Raw genomic sequence first — 24,452 nt, forward strand, 5'->3', positions numbered from 1 at the left:
CCCCACCCCATGGAAGGGGCGTGGCTAAGCCACGGGGGCGCGCCTCCTTACGGGGACCGGGACCTAGGCGGCGGCGCGCTCCACATGGCGCGCTCTGCGCTTCCCCGCCCCTTCGCTGCCCGGCGATCCGCGCGCGCCGGGAAGCCACGATTTCATCAGGTTTGCGGCATTAATGGAAACGGGAAGGAGGCTCGTCAGGTTCCTCCGCTGAAGGAACTAGGGGGGGGGGTGGTTGAGGTACGCTGTGAAGCAGTGAGAACGGCCGGGACAGGAGGGGGCGAGTTTGTGGGCGGTGCCAAGTCCAGGAGGGGGCGCGGCTACCGCGGAGGCGTCCCGCAGAGGCTGAGGCGGCCACGTCCCGACCCCCCAGGGTGAAGAAGCTATCCCAGGCTTGTCGCGTCCTCAGACATGTCGGAGGTGAAGAGCCGGAAGAAGTCGGGGCCCAAGGGAGCCCCCTCGGAGCCGGGGAAGCGGAGCGAGGGCGGGAAGAGCACCGAGGCCCGGGGCGGTGGAGGCGAGGGCTGGGTGGATCCCCGGACCGGCGTGAGCCTGCTGTCGCTGGGGACGTGCCTGGGCCTGGCCTGGTAAGTGGACGCGAGGCCGCCCGAGCCCCGTGTCCGGCCTGCCGCGGTCGCCCCGTTCTTCTCGGGGCCTCGCCCGGCTCAGCATCCCGCTAACCTCCCAACCCGTCCTGCAGCTTCTGTTCCTCTGCCTCGACCTCAGAAAAGGGACAGCTCATCCTTTTTTTTTTTTTTTCCCCCCTTTTCGCTCGTTTCTTGAAACTCATTTTTCCTTTGTATTAGTGTGATTCAGTCTCTTAACTGGAGTTGAGACTAAGGTCTGTGAATGAGTCAGCCATTTCTAAAGGGATGCGGATTTGGCCAAACTTATAAAGTGCCTACTACACGTCGGAAGCTTCTCGATTTTTGTAACCCACCATTTCCTGTACCGCTGCACATTTGCCTTGGACACAGTTGCCCCACCCTCACCCCAAAAATGCCTAATGGCAACGTTTGCAGTCTTTAAAGAATTCAGTATGCTCTCGGGCAACAAACGTTAATGACAATTATCGGAGTTTGGAGGATTTCTCATATTGCCATCATTGTTCATGTGTTATGAATTTAAAGTGTATTCCGAAGTTACGGATTGAATTTTAGTACTGTAAAATGACAAAAGTGTTGCATTTGTGTTCACCTAAAACTGAACATCTGTAGTTTTTAAACCAAGTAAATAGCGATACATTGTTGTTACAGAAAAAAAAAAATGAGTATTAGGAATAACCTTAAGGGGCTCCTGGGTGGCACAGTCGGTTAACTGCCTCCTTTGGCTCAGGTCATGATCCTGAAGTTCTGGGATGGAGGCCCGGGTGAGCCCCTGCCTGTCTTTCTGCCCCTGTCCCTGCCCCATCGCCCAGGTCATTCTCTCGCTGGGGGGCGCTCTCTCTCTGTCTCTCAAATAAATACAAATAACCAGACTGATGCCTTAAACTAGAATTTCCCTCCACTTTCTCCCGATTTTTAAAGTATTTAGAAGATAGTTATTTGTCTTCGAGAGTAATCGAATTCTAGGAGGGCCCCTGGACTTCCTTTAGACCATTTTTGATTGTAGTAAATTTTGAATTATACTGTACTGGTGACTCATCCTGAGTGGAAATTGATAAAACATCTGTTACAATAAAGTGGATGTTATTAAGTGGATGTTATAAAGTGGATGTCTCTTCAAGGGGTGCTGGGGTTAGGCGTTTGGCTGTTTGGCTTTAGCTGAGGTCATGATCCCAGGTCCTGGGATTCCACTGCATATTAGGTTCCCTGCTCAGTGGGGAGCCTGCTTCTCCTCCCTCTGCCTGCTGCTCTGCCTGTGTTCCCTCTGTCAAATAAATAAATAAAATATTTTTTAAATAAATAAATAAATGTTCTCCTTAAAAAAAAGATGCTTATCTTAGTAATATGGCATTTTGTTTATGTAATATTTTTATTTTTGATCTTAAAAGACTAAATTTACCCTTTTTAATAAATTTTGTAAATTGCTCTTATGTCTTAAAATGCACAACCTTCTTTAGGTAAATAAAAACCCTTTTATACTGAGAAAGTCATTCCGTAATAGGGCTTGTAGTCTAAAAGATACAGATCTTCCTTGAATTAGGATGGGGTTCCTTCTCAGTAAACCTGAAAATATAAATCAAAAATGCATTTAATACACCTCATCTACCAAACATCATAGCTAAGCCTAACCTATCTTAAATATGTTCAGAACACTTCACATTAATAGACAGTTGAGCAAAATCATCTAACAAGCCTATTTTTACAAGAAAGTACTGAATATCTTATGTAGTTTACTGAATACTGTACTAAAAAAAAAAAAAAACAATGCTTGTATGGGTACAGATTGGTTGTAAGTGAATCATGGTCACGTGGCTCACAGGGAGCTGCTGCTGCAACCACTGCCTAGAATCAGGGGAAAGAATTCAACCAAGGAGAGGATCAGGGTCTCACTGCTACTCCAGGAAATGGTCAAAATTCAAAGTACATTTTCTACTGAATGCATGTCACTTATATACCATCGTAAAGTCAAAAAATCTAAGTCAAACCATTGTAAGCTTGGGATCATCTGTATATGTTGCTTCTCTCTGGAACCTAATACAACTGGTTTTAGTTACTAAATTTATTAAATCTTGATTATCCAAAGATTCATATTCATATGAGATAAATTACATCACAGAATGTTCAGCTTTTCAGTACTTTAGTTTTTGTTCTGGGAAAACGCTAATATAAATCCATAGGGGCACCTGGGTGGTTCAGTGAGTTACGTGGCCAACTCTTGATTTCAGCTTATGTCATGATCTCAGGGTGGTGGGATCATGCCCCAAGATGGGTATGGAATCTGCTTAAGATTCTCTCTGTTTTCCTCACCTTCTGCCCCTCTCCCCCAACCCCTCCATCTCTTTAAAAAAAGAAATCTATAAAGGAAAACCTGAAAAGTAGACACTTTAGTGCAGGGATTTACTGTTAGTGCTTATAGTAAAGACACAAGTTATATTGAAAACTTTCACTAACCTCATTTTTCATCTTTTCTTGCTTTTTTTTTTTTTTTTGGTAAGTAAAGTTTTATATGAAAGTGTTGTGCTTAAAATGCCCTGATTTTTTTTTTAAGATTTATTTACTTATTTATTTATTTGAGAATGAGTGAAAGAGAGCAAGTACACGGAAGGAGAGGGAGAGGCAGACTCCCTGCTGAGTAGGGATCCTGATGCAGGCTTGATCCCAGGACCAGGGATCATGAGCTGAGCTGACGGCAGATGCTTAACTGACTGACCCACCAGGTGCCCCTAAATGCCCTGATTTTAAATGGAATATGGTCATTATTTTCATGGACATTCAGTATTGTGCCTGGAAATGAAGCTGTAGTATGAAACATACAGCTGAATGGGTACTGACATGGCTCTGGAACTCCTTTCTTGCCGAAGATCCATAATGACAGCTTCCTTTGTTTGTTTGCCTCTTTTTCATTATTAAGTTCAAACAATCAGAAATCCTGTAAGTCCTCAATCAACTGTCTGCCACCATCTAAGATTACTAAAGAAGCTATGGAGAGGAAACACTCTGAGGAAATGAACACTGTTTTGTCCTACAGGCTCTGAATCAGTATGAGGTGTCTGTAGACGCAATGGATTCTGAAGGACTCGAAGATTCCTCTTGTAAGGCCCACACTAAACTAGTCAGTTAACCTGAGGCCCTTTCTCCTATATCCTTTTCACATGTGATAATGAGAAGCAGCCCCAAAATAGGGTAAGAGAGTTCTCTTCCTATAAGTGGTCTAATCCATCCATTCCATCTTTGATTTGCTTTAAACCCAACACTTTTTCAAACGTGGACAGGCCTGGGGCATCAGGTATAAGCAGGAGGAGACCCTGATCCTTTATACCACTATAGGTTTGTTAGAGGGATGGAAAAGCAGCTGCACAAAGCAGTCCGAAAGAAATGGCCAAGGTACTTAAAAAGAGTAGCTGATGTGTGATACCCTAACTGCATAAATTTGAACCTATTTAATCCCCACAACAACCCGATGAAGTATTATGATTCCCACTTTACAGATGAAGAAACTACAGCAAAGATAAATAACTTGTCCAAGATGATTATACAGCTAGTAAATGGCAGAGCCAAATTTGCTCAGTTCTATACTCTTACCCAGTATGATATGCTACCTCCTTTGATACTAATCTAAGAGGCCAAACCCTTAGAAATAAAAATCCCTAGTCCAGAACTATTTATAGTCCTTTTCTAACTAGAAACTACAGCTCTTAGCAGACCCTGTCCCCCTCATCTAAATTGAGGAAGACAGGGAATAAGGGGGCTTTGAACTTCTGTCAGAATATGGCTCTGATTGGTTAAGCATCTGACTTTGTTTTGTTTTATTTATTTGTCAGAGAGAGCGAGCGAGCACAAGCAGGGGGATCAGCAGGCAGAGGGAGAAGCAGACTCCCTAATGAGCAAGGAGCCTGATGCAGGACTCTATCCCAGGACTCCAGGATCATGACCTGAGCCAAGGCAGATGCTTACCCGACTGAGTCACCCAAGTATCCCACATCTGACTTTTAATCTCAGCTCAGGTCTCAATCTCACAGTTGTGAGTTGAAGCCTCGTGCTGGGCTCCATGCTCATTTGGAGCCTACTTAAAAAAAAATGTTGGGATGCCTGGGTGGCTCAATCGGTTAAGCGTCTGCCTTCAGCTCAGGTCATGATCCCAGGGTCCTGGGACTGAGTCCCATATCGGGCTCCTTGCTCAGGAGGGAGCCTGCTTCTCCCTCTGCCTGCTGTTCCCCCTGCTTGTGCAGGACAAGCAGGGAGACAAATAAATAAATCTTTTTTTTTTTAACATATATTTGTATACCTCTGATTCATAAAAAGGAAACAAAGCACGTTGGAAACTAACCTGGATGCCAGTTTGAAAAATTTAGTTTTTCAGGATTGAAGTTACCTTCTGTCAACATTGACTTCTAGAAAATCATCCTCTTCCTTAATGTTAAATGAGTTAGTTTTTACAAATCATTTTAGAATACTGCTTGGCACATCTAAGTGATAAATAAAATGAATGTATTTTAACTTTGCACGTACAAACCACTTTTCATTTTTGTCATTACTAGCCCAGAGTCAACTTTATGCTTTTTTTTTTTTAAGATTTTATTTATTTATTTATTTGACAGAGAGAACACAAGCAGGCAGAGCCGCAGGTAAAGAGAGAAGAAGGCAGAGGGAGAGAGAAGGGGAGAAGCAGGCTCCCCACTGAGCATAGAGCCCAAAGATCTCAGGATCCTGGGATCATGACCTGAGCCAAAGGCAGATGCTTAACCAACTAAACCAACCAGGCATCTCTATGCTCGTTTTTTCTTATATGTATTATTTTTCATATGTAGTAATGATGAATCTTTTTTTTTGAGAAGCTAACCATGAAAAAAAACATACAAATTATCATCAGAGATGATATTTGCACTAGCATGACATAGTTTTCTTCAAGGTTTTGCTTAATATTTGAATTTTGAAGAGAAGTCCATAAATAGACATTAAAATATTTAATAAAATGGAAAGCACTATAATGTGTTATAGTAGTGGATCAACCTTCACAAAAAGTGTCTTATACTAATACAGTTTTATTCTGAATAAACATTCTGATCTGCAGGATAAATCCCTGAGGTAACACTGGAGTAATGAGTGATAAAACTAATCTCTGAAATTAGACTTATTTCTTTAGGGTGTTCTCCATCCTTGGTCTCTGTGTGATAATCTCAGATAAGCCTCTACTCTGAAAAGAATCTCTTAAAATCCAAGAATGAAACAGCCAATATAAAAAAAAAAATTAAGTCTACACTTTCATCTTTGAAAATTAGAATAATGGCATTTCCTAATAACCAGAAATGTTATTTAAAAGTTATATTCACACATAGGAGAAAAGTCAATCTATGCTAGTTATGTAACCTGTGCTTACTTAATTGGCTGTTATCTCATAGGACAGACACTAACCATCATCAGAAGAAACTTACTTTATTGGGTGCCTGGGTGGCTCAGTCGGTTAGGCATCTGATTCTTGATTTTGGCTCAGGTCGAGATCTCAGGGCCGTGAGATTGAGCCCTATGTTGGGCTCAAGTCTGCTTGTTCCTCTCCCTCTGCTCCTTCCCCCCACTACTCAGGCTCTCTCTCTCTCTAAAATAAATAATTTTTTTTTTAAAAAGTACTTATTTGGGGGTGCCTGGGTGACTCATTGGGTTAAGCCTCTGTCTTCAGCTCAGGTCATGATCTCAGGGTCCTGGGATCAAGTCCTGCATCGGGCTCTCTGCTCAGCCCGGAGCTTGCTTCCCCTCCACCCCCCGCCTGCCTCTGCCTACTTGTGATCTGTCAAATAAATAAATGAAATCTTTTAAAAAGATACATCTATTTTATCCAATATTGCAAACATTGTTCAAAAGGCAAAAAGTCCATTTTAGTTTTGGACAGTTTTATAGCAAGTTAGCCTAATAACATTTATGAATTTTAAGCATCACCACCTTTGGAATGATACACAAAGTTTAGAAGTCTTTCATCTCTCCTTTTTTGATCTTTAAATGTTTGTCTCTCAATGGAAATCAGTTTAATAAAACACTATCAATTGGTGCTTCTCAGCTTGACCAAGTACTCAATCTAGGGAGCTTTTAAGATTTCTAATATCCAAATCACATCCTAAACCACATAAGTCAGAATTTCTGTGGGTGGGACCCAGGCATTAGACTTTTTAAAGGCAGACAAGTGACTCCAATATGTAGCAAAGCTTTTGAACCACTGGTCTATGTACTGTGATTTAAGCCCTCTCTTCATAGGATTCTGCCCCACCACTTTTTTTTTTCTTAAGACTTTATTTATTTGACAGAGAGAGAGATCATAAGTAGGCAGAGTAGCAGGTAGAGAGAGAAGGGGAAGCAGGATCCCCACTGAGCAGAGAGCCCGATGTGGGGCTCGATCCCAGGACCCTGAGATCATGACCCAAGCTGAAGGCAGAGGCTTAACCTACTGAGCCACCCAGGTGCCCCTGCCCCACCACTTTTTGATGACTCAATAAATACACAAAGAATTTTAACTCCTGCTTTTTCTGAGCCCAAAAAATTGAGTCTAAAGTAGATGAACCAAAATGGTATTAGCTCCAAAGCATTTCTTTTGCATTTGCTTATCTCAAGTCCTATATACAAAAGTCTATAAACAAAAGTCTGTTTATTTTTTTAAAAAGATTTTATTTACTTATTCATGAGCAACAGAGGGGGGGGGGGCAAAGGGAGAAGCAGGGTCCTCACTGAGCAGGGATCCCGATGTGGGATTTGATCCCAAGACCCTGGGATCATGACCTGAGCCAAAGGTAGACCCTTAACGATTGAGTCACCCAGATGACCCCAAAAGGCTATTTATTGTTTTTAAGATTGGGATAACTTTTTTATGCTTCTTCAACCTTTACTACTTACCAGTTGAAGAATACACTCCGATTTTAGAGTGGCATCTAAAGTACACCTTTATGACTCGTATATTGGGTATAACCAATTGTTATACGCCCTGCATTGCCTATATGTTCTATTGCCACTTTGACAATAACTCCTGTTTTCATAGTTTTGACTTGTTATTTTTAACTACTAGTCATCATCTTTCTGTTCCACTCCAAGACTTTATTTCTCTCCTACATTTTAATTTAAAATATTTTTATATAGGTAACTCTTGCTTCTACATTTCAGTATGAAAAAACTTATTTTCTAGATATTGCCCAAATATGACCTTGAGAAAAATAGTAGCGATCCCATATCTTGTTCTAGGTAATTCATCATTTCTCCCTCCAAAACATGTCTTATGCAGACAGCTATCACTACCGTCTCACTAGGACTTGAACAGGATAGAGTTTCACTTTCTATTAATTTATTGAAATAAACTACTAAAAGCTGTCACTACTCATACCAGAATTTATGGTGTCCTTGCCAGAAGTATAAAATGTTCCTTTAAAATTCAAACTTAAATGGATATGAATTTGGGGGTAGTGTTTTCTTTTCTTTTTTTTTTTTTTCTAGGTTTGTATTTCATCAGTCTGAAAAGTTTGCAAAGGTGGAAAGCCAATACCAGTTACTGAAAATAGAAACCAACAAGTTCCAAGGACTTCAAAGTAAAATCAGTTTAATTTCAGAAAAGGTAAATTACTTACTAATTGGCTTACTTGCAAAGATTTCCCATTTTTCTTCCCTGCTACCACCCTTGTACTCCATACTTCCTTTTTCCTGCCTTTTAGACCATTACTGTTTTAACTCTCACTGGTTTTTGTACATTTCTCCCTTCAGTCCAATTTAGACTCAGATTATTTTGAAAAGACAGTGTTGGTTTTTTTAATATAAATGTTACTGTTTATATTGATGTGATATTCTATTTGAATATCATATGTCTAGAGCACTGAAAATATGATTGGTCTTTAGGTATAAAATTAGAGTAGCAACAGCACTTGCTGGGGAAAGGTCCATCAGGTTTTTTTTTCCCTCTACTTTCTGGTTGGAAAATTTGTATCCATCTGCATATCAGAGTGACTAATCTAAAAATAAATATTGGCTTTGTAGCCAAAAGAAAATTAAAATCCATGTGTATGTTGTGTTTCTTCAAGCTGCAAATGCAAATGCATTGTTACCGGAATTCTTAGAAATGTGAGACATAAAAAATTTTTAAGTACCATGCTTCTCAGGAGAGGTCAGCTGCAATCAATAAGGCATCATGCGGGACTTGTCTGGCTACCAGCAACCAAGCTATCGTTGGGAAACATGCCTTCTTTGTTCTTTTATTCATTCACTAAATCTTTCTTATGTCATAAGGTAGACAAGGACTTGTGCTTGGCACCAAGATGAGCAAGGATTTACCAAAAAAAACAGAAAAATGAAATAGAGGGTCTGAGTTCCTGTGGCTTCATGCATAGAATTAGTATATAATCAGTCCCCCAGAAGAGAAAAGCCATAGATGAAGATTATGCATCACTCACACGTGCCAGGGGATTCCACAGAGGGTGAGCCCAACGGCCTTGGGAAGAAGCTACATACTGCTGCAAAAGCGGGTATTTTGACAGAATGCTCAAGTCGGAATCCAGTTATACTTGTTAGGGGCTCCTCTAATCAGAGGGAACAGTTACAGAAAAATAAATCTCAGGAGATAGAAACTCTGTATACTTGAAAGCTATTGAAAACAAATTTTGAAGAAAGACATCCTTTTGAAATGAAAAATTTGGTAGCAATTAAAATGCTTTTGAAAAAAAAATGAAAAAAAAATAAAATGCTTTTGAGGCAGATTTTTAAAATATCATCATTATCCAAGAAATATTCAGTCTTTGCAAAGCTCTTTCTCTCCCAGGCTTCCCTGGGAGTAATTCAACAATAGCTGCCCTTTCGCAAAGCCGGGCCTAAAGGTCAACATAATCAGTAGGAGGGGAAAACAACTAGATGGGGACTCTCATCACAACTGTGTGACCTTGGAAAAAATCACTTTAACTTCTCTTAGCCTCTTTTCATCATTTATTAAGTGAGAATAACAAGATTTTTTAAAGGATCAGATGTGATACAATATACATGCAAACTTTTCAAAAACTTTATATAGTAGTAAATTTAAGGTATTAAGCTCTTTTAAAAAATGAAAAAACTGTTAGGTTATATTGTCAGTCCATAAATGCAAATTATTATAACATACTAGTCACTGTATATTTTCAAATTCAATCTTGAGACCTTTACTATTCTGGAAAGTTGATTTTGTATTTGGGGTCTACTTGGGTATATTGCCTCCAGATTACAGTGATGCTCTGGTGAGAAGCCTAAACAGGAAATTACCATAGATGAAGATAAACTTACCTCTTCAAAAGGCTGACAATAAGACAACAAAACTTAACAGTATTACTGATGTACAAATATTTCTCAGAACTGATTTTTAAAGGATCTTGTATAATAGCTACATGTGTACATTAAAGATAATTTTTTAAAGTCTTTTTTTTAACATTTTATTTATTTATATGACAGAGAGAGAGCGAGAGAGGGAACACAAGCAGGGGGAGCAGGAGAGGGAGAAGCAGGCTCTCCACTGAGCAGGGAGCCCGATGCAGGGCTGGATCCTGGGACCCTGGGACCACAACCCGAGCCGAAGGCAGGCACTCAATGACTGAGCCACCCAGGCGCCCCTAAAGACTTTATTTGATTTTTAAGATTTTACTTATTTATTTAACAGAGAGAGACACAGCAAGAGAAGGAACACAAGCAGGGGGAGTGGGAGAGGAAGAAGCAGGCGAGTAGGGAGCCCGATGTGGGCTTCGATCCCAAGACCCTGGGATCATGACCCGAGCTAAAGGCAGACGCTCAATGACTGAGCCACCCAGGTGCCCCAAAAGGTTTTATTTTTAAGTAATCTCTACACCCAATGTGGGGCTAAAACTTACAGCCCCAAAGATCAAGAGTTGTATGCTCTATCAACTGAGCCAGTCAGGCACCCCTAAAAATAACTTTTAAATAAGGTTTCAGAGTGGTCTTATTAGTCAGTACTGTTACACATTGTTTCTAACTATCACCTGGGATTGCTTCAGGTCTTGATTGGGGTGGGCCCAGAAGATTTATAGCCATTCTTCTTCCTAAATGTCAACAAACGTTTTTTATTCCCTAAGATATGGGAGCTACAGAAAGGCACAAGAGTCTCTTCTCCTAAGGAATTTAGAAGTTCCCATATCTTCACCTGACTACTAACAACAGTCTCTTCAAGAATCAGATTTCAAAGTCACTTCTAAGCCTTTCCTCATTCGGCTCCAGACTCAGAGCATCCATTCTCCCCATGGTAATTCTATCATGACAGGAATAGGAAGCTTGTGAGTTTATTAATTTACCTCCTTTTCTGCTCTTTAAAGCAAACACTGTGTCTTTCTCTCTGTATCCTAGTGCTTAATAATGGAACAGAGGGTAATCAGTAAATCTTAGTGGGACTCCAGATACGTGATGTAAAAGATCCAAAATACTATCTCCTCTGTCAAATTATGAAGTCAGGAACTATATTATGTCTCTATTTTCATATTTAGTGTCTAGCACAAGGTCGGGCACAGAGTGAATTCTCTGAAATTCTCTAATTTTATGTGCTGAGTGCCAAACAAGTGTCAAATACACAACACAATAGGTGCTCCCGGAGTTTGGGCTATGGAAGAATGCTGCCCTGAGGAGCGGGCATCTGCTCTAGGCCTTGAAGGAAAGACAGAAGTGAGCTAAGCAACAAGGAGGGAAGAATAGCATACAAAGGTAAATTTGGGACTGTATCCTAGAAGTATTAAGAAACATCGTAGGTTTTCTAATGTCATACCATGATGTGCATAGCAGTTTTTAAAAGCTTCATCTGGCTATAGCATGGTAGTATGATTCAGAAAAGAAGTAACTAGGAGCAGATATTAGATAATACTTCTAGAATATTTTCCTTGATCCTTGAAGTCTGGTTTGGGTCCTCCATGTAAGTGCTTCCGTAGCTCTTCCCCTATCATAACACATGTAGACTTGGCTTTCTCCCCAGTTAAACCAAGGTGCTTAAGGGCAGAACCATGTTTTGTACAGTATTATACTTTCAACACATTGCTGCAAACACTTAGTAAGTTAACAATCATTCTAGGCTTTTCTGTAGTCTCTGAGGCTGTTAACTGTGTGTGAGAATAAGCTAAAAGAGGTCCACAGCGTCCCATATTCTGGACACATATGAGGAAATGCCAGGAGCTTACCACAATTTACAGATACTTAGCACATGTAACTATTTGATGTGAGTTACCTCACTAAATTGGACTTTTATTCATTTCTGCCTTTGTTATATCTATAACATCTGATTCTGGTACCTTCTCTGTAAGAGGTCAGTCAAGAAATTTTCAGTCAGAAACTCTTCGAGAATCAGAGAATTTAGGAAACTTAACAAATTTTATTAACTCAGTTATAGTTTCTAAAAAACCTGAATAACTATAAGAATGACAACTAAGTTGCTTTCCATTGGAGTAAGAAAAGAAGGAAATGTGATATACTTCAGACTTCTTTAATATTATTTCTCTGTTCAATGACCCTCCATGAAAATGTACAATATTTAGGTTTATAAATTCAGGTGTGTGTTTTTCTACCATAGTGCTAATCTGTCACATTTGTTTTAAAATCTGTTAAAACAACTGCTAAAGTAATGAATGTTTTTGTCATTACGGTTCTGGTATACTTGGATATTTTAGACATCTTCAGAATTTGAACTGGGCGTGTGCTTGTTAAAGTGTATTTGCCTAATATAAAAGTTATTAAGGGGCACCTGAGTGGCTCAGTGGTTAAGTGTCTGACTCCTGATTTTGGCTCAGGTTATGATCTCAGGGTCATGAGATCAAGCTCCATGTTAGGCTCCATACCCATCGTGGATTCTCTCTCCCTCTTCCTTTTGCCCCTTTCCCCTCCCTTGCTCATGCTCTCTGTCTCTCTCTCTCTTAAAAAAAAAAAAAAAAAAGAGTTATTAAGTAGCCTTGGGAATTGTTTTGTGTTACAAATACAGCTTGAGTCTACTGAAAGTATCCTGCAGGAAGCGACATCATCCATGTCTTTGGTGACCCAGTTTGAGCAGGAAGTATCCAGCCTCCAAAGTATCATGCATGACATCCAAAATAGTGAAGAATTACTCACCCAAAAGATGCAAAGCCTTAATGAGAAATTCCAGAATGTTTCAGATTTCTGGAAAAGAACCCTAGAAGAAATGAATGTTAATACAGACATTTTCAAATCAGAATCAAAACACATACATTCTCAAGTGACTGTCCAAATTAACTCAGCTGAACAAGAAATAAAATTGCTCACTGAAAGGCTTAAAGATTTGGAAGATAGCACACTAAGAAATATTAGAACTGTAAAAAGACAAGAAGAAGAGGATCTTCTACGAGTAGAGGAGCAGCTTGGCTCTGATACAAAAGCAGTTGAAAAGCTTGAAGAGGAACAGCATGCTCTCTTTGCCAGAGATGAAGACCTGACTAATAAACTTTCCAACTATGAACCCAAAGTTGAAGAATGCAAGACACATTTGCCAACAATTGAGAGTGCTATTCGCTCTGTTCTCAGAGTCTCTCAGGATCTGATCGGGACAGAAAAAAAAATGGAAGACTTAACTACTCAGATGTTTAATATGGAAGATGATATGCTGAAAGCAGTATCTGAAATAATGGAGATGCAGAAAACCCTTGAAGGAATTCAGTATGATAATAGCATATTAAAGATGCAAAATGAACTGGATGTTCTAAAAGGAAAAGTTCATGATTTTATGGTATATTCAAGTACAAGAGAAAAGGGAACTTTAGAAGAATATAATCTAGAAAATAAAGGAATTGATAGTGACTTTTAAATGTACCACATTTATTCTGATGACCATATTGTTATACATAAATTTATTAGTTCCGTACTTCTGCATTATTTTGATATGACTCACTTTATCCTACATTACTGGCAATAAGTGACATATCCACACACATGGATTTTCCACATAATGACGGCTTATCTGTTTAAGCCTGTGTTTATTTCATTTTAGGCATTGTAAATCGAAATATTTCCAAAATATATCTCCACCTTTTTAAAGCAATATACTCAACATTTTAAATGTTTTTCTAATAAGTAATGGACATTATTATGAATTTCAGCTATTATACTGGACCCAAATATATTAATACCTCTGGAAGCTATTGAGGAGTGTTTCCCTTCTCACTAAATGACCCTAGTTTGCTATTTTTTTCTATTTCTTATATGTTTTCTATCACCTAAAGATGTGACCCATTGGCCCACTGTCACTGCTAGGTTGGTTGGTAGGTAATGTGCCCGCCTAACCAGTTCGGCATTTCCTTTGTAATTTACTGCAGGCTAAGATCCAGACCACCAACTTCATAGGAATTTTGTCTAAAATGAAAAATAATATGACCAAAGGAAAACATGAGGTGATTTGCTGTAAATCAATATGTACTTTTTGAAAACTATGGAGCCTGGGAAACACTTTTACTTTTTATTAAGGTTCTAAAGTATATTGTAGATACTTGTAAGAATTTTTAAGGAAGAGTAAAAATGGGTGTGCCTGACTCTTGATCTCACAGTCATGAGTTTGAGCCCCATGCTGCACATAGAGATGACTTTAAAATTTTTTTTAATTAAAAAAAAGTAAATATATTCTTATTGAAAGTTTTACCTATGAATTAAGTATGTATGAAGTATAAACTTTTGGAATATCTTTGTATACCTGGGCTTTTTTTTTTTTTTTTTAAGGTTCTAACTGTGTTACAGACTCTTGAGTTCGCTGGATACATGATCCCTAGATAAATTATTCTACCTACAATATAAAAAATACCAATACACCTGTGGCCTCTTTTAAAGAAGAAAAAGCAGCATATTGAGAAATTATGATAACTATGGTAATTAAATGTATGTCATTGTTTTAAAGAGTTCCCAGACTAATTGCCCAACCAAATTTGTTTTACATGATGATTTTATTTTACTCTAAATCACATAATGAAGTCATAAGGAATAAGATGTGGACATACTGAGATGTGATTAAGGGGAGATCTAGTCAGATTTTTCCAGTAATGATAATTGGAAATGTGCAGAGTTGGGGAAGCATATAAGACTTTTATTGGTAACTGATGTATCAAGAGTGTCCAAACTTGGTGTTGAAAATTGAGTCAACTGCATATGGAAGTACTGTTCCTACTTGTGTCTTCATGCCCGTAATCAACTGTAGTCCCAGTTTAATAATGTAATATCAGTGGAATTAAGCACTTGCAAGAACTTGAAAGCAGTCAGTTGAGGTCAGGTAGTTTTATTATGTACATTTGCACATTTATGGACAAATCCCAAACAAGTTCTACTTTGGGGTTAGGAGGGCCTATGGTAGACAGCCATGGGTCATAAAAATAAGCCTGAAAGAATGCTACTGTTAAAGAGCATATCATTAATATCTGGAATCTTAACATTAAATTCCATGATGTCTGAGTGTGTAAGTTCCTCTCTGGGTGCACTGACAAAATTGTACTTGTCTGCCTTTATTTTAATGCTAATAAAATAGATTCTAAAATTCTCTAGAATTTTGTTGTTTCAACCTCTATCCTATCATGGCAGATGTGATCTCTCATTGTTTGTTTGTTTAGCCCATCATGAGATTTGATACAACATTATTATTAAATTGTATATACTATAGTAGTCGCTACAGAAAGTAAATGGAAACCAGGTGACCACTGTGTTCTGTAGTGACTGTTAAAAGGGAAACAAAAACTACCCTTCTAAAAGTATTTCATGAGAAAACTATTGTGTATATTTATATACATATTATGTACATCTGTATATGTATATTTTCCTTTACTCAGAGGTTTTCCTATGAAAAATTGTCAGTAGAGGGTGGCTGCCTTCAGCTAGGGTCTTGATTCCAGAGTCCTGGGATGGAGTCCAGCATCTGCCTGCTTCTGCCTCTGATTGCTGCTCGCCTTGCTTGTACTCTCTCTCTCTGTGGCAAATAAATAAATAAAATCTTTAAAAAAGAGAGAGAGAGAGAGATTTTATTCATTTATTTCCCAGAGAGAGAGAAGGAACATAAACAGGGGAAGTGGGAGAGGCTTCCAGCTGAGCAAGGAGCCCAATGTGAGGCTCAATCCCAGGACCCAGGAATCATGACCTGAGCCAAAGGCAGACGCTTCACAAGTGAGCCACCCAGGCGCTCCAGATAAAATCTTTAAAAAAAAGTTCTCAGTAGAGCGATTTAGATGTACCTAATTTGTCTTCCTGTGTTTCTTACATTCATTTATATAACACAGATACTTGAAATTTCAAAACCTTCCCTGTGTATCAAATATTAAATTACATTGTTAGTCTTTCCTTTAAGGAAGATTTCCATATTCTAAGACACATTTTTGTATCTTTGTAATTGATAATAAATTCTATATCAATTAATTTCTTATACAGAGTACTATTGGGTCCATTTTTTAAATTTAGTATTGATAAATCACTTTTACAAAATAAACACCTGATTTTTTTTAACTTTTGGATTAAAAGTTTAAAGTTTAAAAATATATTTATAGTAATATTTCCTTAAATATTGCCTAATGATTAGAAGCTTGTTGACTAACTGTACTTCTATATTTTATAATGAAAAATGTTGATTTATTAGCTTATGGTTTCATAGAAAACTGGTTAATACTAATACAAAGCTAATGGCATTGTTTTTAATCTCAACCTGATTACAGACCTTTCTATGAATCTATACTCTTGATCAAAGCTTAATATGATGTCATTAATAATGATACTAAAAAAATTTTTACTGCAAATTCACCAAGCACATGAAAAAAGATTTATTTCTCTATATACTTATGTGCATTGTTGGCAAAAGCTCTGCAAATTTACCCAGCATCTGTTTTTTTCAGTTTAGCTATGAACTATTAATTTAATAAAACACAAAATGCTCCATCCCAGCTTTCACAGCAAGGGAGGAGAGAACTAGCATTGGAGCCTATTACGTGTCGAAAATTGCTAGGAAGTCTACATTCAACATCATCACAGTAACAGCTCTGTGTATTGAGTATCTACAATAACCTGTATTATCCCTACTTCGCACTACAACTTTGCTAGCCTGACACCCATTTTAAAAATGAGGAAATTGAGGCTTAGCAAGGTTAGGAAACTGGAATCACACTGCTAAATCTGTCTAGCTCCAGAGGCCACTGACCTCCCACTGTACAATGCAGTCTGCTACTATTCAACCAGGGAGAGAAAATCACAAGAAATCCACTATCAATAGAACCATCTTGAGAGGGCGCCTGCGTGGCTCAGTTGGTTATGCAACTGCCTTGGGCTCAGGTCGTGATCCTGGAGTCCTGGGATTGAGTCCCACATCCAGTTCCCTGCTCAGAAGGGAGTCTGCTTCTCCGGCTGACCTCTCTCCTCTCATTCTCTCTCTCTTTCCTCTCAAATAAATAAATAAAATCTTTAAAAAAAAAAAAAAAAAAACCATCTTGAGAATTTAAAAAACTATAATTCAGCCAAATGTGTCCACTACCACATTGCCCTTAAATGAGACTGTAAGTCTCCCAAAAGTTGTAACTATGACCTAAAATTGTTTGGGCCTTGGGCATAAGAAAGAACCAATAAATGTTTAGGGAATAGTTAGAAAGCAGTGGTGGAGAAAGAGCCTAGACCAGACTCTTTTCATCTAGGCTTTGCCACTAACTGTGTGTTCTTGGGCATTTTATTTTGGGGCTCAGTTTTTTAATTTGTAAAATGAGGAAATTGTATCAAAAACTCTCTAAGGCCTCTTCTGGCTTTATGTGGTTTTTAATTTTAGAGATTAATAAAATTTCCCCATCCTTTAGTTACAAAGATCAAAGATCTTTTAGCAAAGTTTTTGGAAAGCCAGGTGGACCCAGAAATCATTCCCTTGACCCATACTGCTCTTGTAGATCCAGAGAGCATCTAGCTTAGTACCTTGTATATATGATAGGAATTTGTTAAAAATCTTTTGAGCTATTGGTGGACTCTCCAAAACTTCAATTCATTCTAGGCAAATAGTTTAACAAGCCCTAAGTATTTCAAAAAATAATAATAATTCTGTGCGGGATGTCTGGATGGCTCAGTTGTTAACTGTCTGCCTTTGGCCCAGGTTGTGATCCCAGGTCCTGGGAGTTCTGAGTTGGGCTTCCTGCTCAGCGGGAGAAGCTTGCTTCTCCCTCTCCCTCTGCTACTCACCCTGCTTGTGCTCTCTCTCTCTCTCTGTCAAATCAATACAATTGTTTAAAAAAATAATAACTCTGTGAAACAATTGCAAAACTATTCCTACACTATATTCATAAATATTGTAGTAAAGATCAACAGAAGTTCATGATAAATTGCTTTTATAACCTACCAAAGGAAAGAGAGAGTCTTACTAACAGTTTCTTAATGATCTGATCCTTCTAAGAATAAAGTAAGTTCTTTCTGAGGTGTCTAAACTCTGTAATACTGTTAGTTAGGCTACATTTACTCTACTAGAGTAGATACATTAATAAACAATAACCTAGTAATGAATTAGATTAAATAAGCCATCTACTTTCTTCACCCTTTGGAGTCTCTGTTTCAGCAAATACACTTGCAAAACCTTTCCCCTAAAAATAAAACATGCTTTTGCAATCACTACTTGATTTCCTTCCTGATTGTGGTTACTCTTTTTTTTTCTTTTAATTTTATTTATTTTTTGAGAGTGAGAGAGAGAGCACAGGCTACTGGGGGAGAGGCAGAGGAAGAGGGATAAGCAGACTCCCCACTAAGTGGGGAACCAGCTGTCGGGCTTGATCCCAGAACCCATGACCTGAACTGATCTGAAGTCAGAAACTTAACCAACTGAGCCACCCAGGCACCCCTGTGGTTACTCTTCAATGTCCTACCCATAATAACATTTTAACTGTCGTCTAACTTCTCTACTGAAAAACATTTGGGGTCACCTCCCCCCCACCAATAATTAATATAGCATAAACCTGAGAAGAAAAATCCTAAAATACATTTTGAAATCAAACATATATAATGGGGCTAAGAGAGGGAATTACTACTTTGAGATAACTGTTCTGTTCCATTTCAGCTTGTCATTATTTTGCAGCTATATTTTTACTCCTTTTTTAAGCTGCCATAAAAATAATATTCTGAACATACTAATTTTTATTTGCATTATATAAAACCATGTTAATGTTATCAAAATAATCTCAAAAGAGATTTTTTGAGATTTTTTTAATTTTTGAGATTATTTTAAGATAGTAAACCAGGCAAATGCAATTTTGTAATGGTAATTCATAAAAATATTGAAATACACAATTATTTTGGAAATAAAACATTTAAGTCTTTAGGAGAAACTGTAGATCTTATTTTGTAAAACTCCTTTCAGCCTGCATATTTAATTCCTTGTTTTCTGATTTATTTATTCTTTTTTTTAAGATTTTATTTATTTATTTGAAAGAGAGAGTGAGAGAGAGCATGAGAGGGGAGGTCAGAGGAAGAAGGAGACTCCCCGTGGAGCTGGGAGTCCCATGTAGGACTAGAACCCGGGACTCTGGGATCATGACCTGTGCTGAAGGCAGTTGCTTAACCAACTGAGCCACCCAGGCGCCCTATTTATTTATTCTTAAAGATAGATTTATTTGAGCGGGGGAGGGGCAAAGGGAAAAGGAGAAAGAGAATCTTCAAGCAAACTCCCCTGCTGAGCTCAGAGCCCAACTCCAGGGCTCAGTCCTGGGACCCCGAGATCATGACGTGAGCCAAAATCAAGAGGTGGATGCTTAACTGACTGAGCCACCCAGGCACGCCTTTGTTTTCTTATTTCAAGTTATCTATTTATTGACATTTTCTTTCCCAGACTAAACTGTAAACTCCTTAAAAGCAGAGACTGTTCTTGATCATACTAACACATACATACCCAGTAAACGTTGTTGGATCCAATTAGTTCCTTAGGGATTTTTTTTTTAATTTTTTTATTTTAATTTTTTTAATTTTTTTAAAGATTTTATTTATTTATTTGATAGACAGAGATCACAAATAGGCAGAGAGGCAGGCAGAGAGAGAGGGGGAAGCAGGCTCCCTGCTGAGCAGAGAACCCTGATGCGGGGCTCGATCCCAGGACCCTGGGATCATGATCCTTAGGGTTTTTTAAAACAAAATTTTATTTTTTTTAATTCAAGTATAATTAACACAGTGTTATATTAGTTTCAGGTGTACAATATAATGATTCAATAATTCTATACATTACTCAGTGCTCATCATAATAAGTGTACTCTTAATCTCCATCACCTATTTCACCCATCCCCCAACCAATCTTCCCTCCTGCAACCACCAGTTTGTTCTCTATATTTAATAGTTTGGTTCTTTGCTTGTCTCTTTTTTTTCTCTTTGCCTGTCTTATTTCTTAAATTCCACATATGAGTGAAATCATATGGTATTTGTCTTTCTCTGACTTATTTCACTTATATCCTCTTGATATATCCAAGTTAGTTTTGATTATTAGTACACAGTTATAGACAATCTCCACTTTAAAACAATGCTTTCCAAGGTGCCTGGGTGACACGGTTAACCATCCAACTTTTGGTTTTGGCTCAGGTCATGATCTCAGGGAAGTGAGAGCAAGCCCCACTTCTGGCTCTGCACTCAGTGGAGTCTGCTTAAGACTCTTTCTTCCTCTCCCTCTGCCCTCCTCCCCCCTCTAAAATAAATAAATAAATCTTTAAAATAAACAAGTAAGTAAATTATAAGACAATGCTTTCCTAGAAAATGAGTTTAATGTTAAATGTGTGAAAGTCGGGGCGCCTGGGTGGCTCAGTGGGCTAAAGCCTCTGCCTTTGGCTCAGGTCATGATCCCAGGATCCTGGGATCAAGCCCCGCATCAGGCTCTCTGCTCAGCAGGAAGCCTGCTTCCTCCTCTCTCTCTGCCTACTTGTGATCTCTGTCAAATAAATAAATAAAATCTTTTAAAAAATTTTAAAAATAAATAAATAAATGTGTGAAAGCCAAATGATTGACTTACACATTATAAAGGGGACTCCCTCTTTCAGTATAATCACAATGTGTATCTGTCTTTGGACATAGGCTTTGACAATATATTTTACATGTGTCCTTTAATTTTTTTTTCCTCCATAGCTGAGCTTCAGGTAATCTTCTGATTCAAGTTTATTAGTTTTACCCCACAATTCCTGTTATAATTTTCAGTTTGGTATTATGAGATTATATCCCATATATATACTATTGTCACTATAATCCACACTTTTTTTTCTTTCCCTCTTAATTTTATTAACTGATGACACAATACAATAAAATTTCAAATATTCAGGAGGAGGAATTAAGACATCGGAATAGTAGGAGACCCTATGCTTACCTCATCCCTGGAACACAGACAGATAAATATCAAATCATTCCGAATGCTGACAGAACTGCACATGTAGAAGGAGAGAAATAGCCACATTTAAATAAATGGCCATTTAAATAAAAACTTGCAAAAATTTCAAATATTCAAAAATAACAAGATATTCAACTTCTCTAACACTGCTATTTAAACACACACGCGCACACACACACATATTCACACAAACATTACCACAAACAGCAAAAATAACGAAATACTGTCAGGCAGTTGTGTGGCTCAAAATGTTCATCAACTAGGGGTTGGATGGGACAAGGAAAAAAACTGTATCCAGGTTAAACCAAAATGACAATTTACAGGTGGATGGTAAGGAGTATGACATAGAAATATACCAAAGTTGAGAACCACTTGTATTTGGAATCACAGGATTTTAGAATTTTGAAGATAGGTTTTTTTTGTTAGTTTGTTTATTGATTGTTTTGTTTTTTACATACCTGTCTTCTCTACTAAACTACTAAACTGAGTTGAAGTCACAACCCAAGCCGTACTCATCTTTATATCCCTCATACTTGGTATGAGGAACTTAAGTAGGAACTTAAGAATTAGTCAATTGAATTATTCAGGGTCTCATGGATAAGTACCCCAGAAAATTATTCATAAAAGTAATAGGACAGGGGCACCTGGCTAACTCAGTCAGTAGAGCATGCGAGTCTTGATCTCTGGGTTATAAGTTCAAATCCCACGTTGGGTATGGAGATTACTTAAAGATAAAATCTTTAAAAGTAATAGGACAATAAAGCATATACACATGGAGTCTTGAACATTGGTCCTTTCATTCCAGCGCTGGAAATAGCTACCAACAAACTTGTGTTTCAAAAATTATGTTGCCTTGTTTGACCCCCACAAATCTACCAAAGCTTATCTAGAGGAGGCTTCCTCCTCTCTTCTCCAGCAAGAAGAAATACCTCACTGTCTCTCGTTTAGCCTCTTTTGCCACTGTACAGAGAACTGATAGCATAAAAATAGTCTTTCTAGTGTATAAAAACATACTATAAATGTCTTTTTTACTAGTATAAAAATGTCTTATAGTTAACAGTATAAAAAATGTCTTTCTAGTGACATTTTATGAAATTTCCTTCATGTTTTCCTTCTTAATTATTAGTAATACATTTGATACATCTTTTACCATGCTTTCCAGAAGAATGGTAAAGTTATTAACTTTAATTGAACTTATTATCAACTTACTAAAGTTCAGAATTCAACTTGCATTTTATATATTAAGCTTTTAATCAATTTAATTATTATGGTGTTATATTTTCTTACAGTGTCAGAAGTCTGAAGCTATCATGGAACAGTGGAAGTCTTTTCAAATAATTGCTCATCTAAAGCGTCTACAGGAGGAAATTTATGAGGTGAAAACTTGGTCTGACAGGATAATTGAAAAACAGAATATACTGAATAACAATTTGACAACTCTTTCTCAAGATGTGACAAAAGTAGACCAAAGTGCAACTTCCATGGCAAAAGATGTTGGTCTCAAGATTACAACTGTAAAAACAGATATACGACGTATTTCAGGTTTAATAACTGATGTAACATCACTGACAGATTCTGCGCAAGAATTAGAAAATAAAATAGAAAAAGTTGAAAAAGATACAGTAAAAAACATAGGTGATCTTCTCTCAAGTAGCATTGACCGAACAGCAATGCTCCGAAAGACAGCATCTGAAAATTCACAAAGAATTAACTCTGTTAAGAAGATACTTTCAGAGCTAAAGAATGATTTCAACAAGCACACAGATAGGTTTTTAAGCTTAGAAAGTGACAGAGCTAAAGTTATGAAGACAGTGACTTTTGCAAATGATCTAAAACCAAAGGTGTATAATCTAAAGAAGGACTTTTCCCGTTTGGAACCATTGGTAAATGATTTAACGCAACGCATTGGGAGATTGGTTACTGACTTACTACAAAGAGAGAAAGAAATTGCTTTCTTAAATGAAAAAATATCTAATTTAACAATAGTCCAAGCTGAGATTAAGGATATGAAAGATGAAATAACACACATTTCAGATATGAATTAGTTTGAAATTATTTAGATGAAATGGAAATAACTTTTTTAATATCATGACAACTCAGAAATAATGAAATTTTGGAGCAAATATCATTTTGTGTTTGATTTGTGAAACTGAATAAAGGAAATCTCATTTAAATGGAGTTGCAAGGGGCGCCTGGGTGGCTCAGTGGGTTAAAGCCTCTGCCTTCGGCTCAGGTCATGATCCCAGGGTCCTGGGATCAAGCCCTACATCGGGCTCTCTGCTCTGCAGGGAGCCTGCTTCCTTCTCTCTCTCTCTCTCTCTCTCTCTGCCTGCCTCTCTGCCTACTTGTGGTCTCTATCTGTTAAATAAATAAATAAAATCTTAAAAAATAAAATAAAATAAAATAAAATAAATGGAGTTGCAAGGCCAGAAGGGGGAGTTCTCATGCCTTACCACTCCTTGCAGCCCTTGGCCAAACCGGAAGAAGCCTATGCTTTACTAGTCCAGCAGGAGGAAGACACAGCAGCCTAGACACAGCAGTCCAGCCAGTGTCTCACTCACAACTCAATTAATGAGAAGCCACCACACTGCAACTCTCAGTTCACTGCAATGGACTTTTTGTTTAGAACAGCCCCTCCCAACTGCCCCTTTTCCTCTATGAAAAAGCATTCCTCTCTTTGTTCTCTGGGCTTGCCTATGGTTTTGCCATAGCTTGCATGTCCTGAATTGCAATTCTCTGTTATTCCTGAATAAATCCATTTTGCTGGTGAAATAACTGGCCGTTTTATTTTTAAGGTTAACAGATTCTATTCTTAACAGTAAAAACAAAATATTTTAAAGGGTTGAACAGCTGATTTTTCAAAAAAATATGCTAAAACTTATACTTGCAATTTTATATAGCAAGAACCCTATGCATTCCCCTGATACACACTCTCTTACACACACACACATACATTCAGACAAGTGGGGACAAGCAGGATCTACTACCATCTACCACTGGGAAATCTGATGGGGCAGGATCTGAACCCCATTTAACTTTGTGGACTACCAGGGAGCATAGTACGTATGGTTGGAGCCCTAACTAGAGAGCTGCCCGTCAGGATCAGGGCCATAGCATTTAGAGGAAGGGAAAAGAGAAAGGTCACAGACAGGGAGCAGGAAAAAATCATGTAAGCCTTCCTGGGTCTTTTATGGCTTTAGGAAATAGGTAAAGATGACCTAAAACAGAGCAGGGTTTGAGGAAGAGGCATTGTAAATTGCAGGGGGCTTGCCAAGCCTCAGATGGAGACTGCCCTAAAGCAATACAACTCGTGTGGTGATGATGTAACCAGAACAGCCTAAGCAGAGAAGGAAGTTCTAACATTTAAAATAGCATTATATAATTCTATGTATATGAAATTCTAGAAAATGCAAACTATAAAGGCAGAAAATAGATCAGTGGTTGCCTAGGGATGGCAAGAGGTACAGATCATAAAGAGGTGCAAAGAAATCTCGAGGGGTGAAGGGTATTTATTATCTTGCTTATGATGGTGG

At 38.1% G+C, this 24,452-nt stretch overlaps 1 protein-coding gene across 4 annotated transcripts; it reads left to right on the plus strand.

Annotated features, from left to right (window-relative positions):
• The first annotated feature begins 39 nt into the window (after window positions 1–39).
• On the plus strand, window positions 40–23,682 carry IKBIP (IKBKB interacting protein). Of its 4 annotated transcripts, XM_080811410.1 has the most exons (5): window positions 40–159; window positions 371–584; window positions 8,070–8,187; window positions 22,209–22,802; window positions 23,385–23,587. In XM_080811410.1, exons 2-5 carry the CDS (start codon window positions 409–411, stop codon window positions 23,448–23,450), a joined length of 954 nt encoding a protein of 317 aa, XP_080667536.1. In that variant the 5' UTR covers window positions 40–159; window positions 371–408; the 3' UTR covers window positions 23,451–23,587. The 4 variants fall into 4 exon arrangements, with proteins under 4 accessions (XP_080667536.1, XP_080667535.1, XP_080667534.1 ...); XM_080811409.1 differs by having other exon boundaries at window positions 22,209–23,682; XM_080811408.1 differs by lacking the exons at window positions 22,209–22,802; window positions 23,385–23,587 and adding an exon at window positions 12,553–13,620.
• Window positions 23,683–24,452: the final 770 nt, after the last annotated feature.

The sequence above is a fragment of the Martes martes genome (assembly GCF_963455335.1).
Source record: "Martes martes genome assembly, chromosome: 8".
Classification (NCBI taxonomy): Eukaryota; Metazoa; Chordata; class Mammalia; order Carnivora; family Mustelidae; genus Martes; species Martes martes.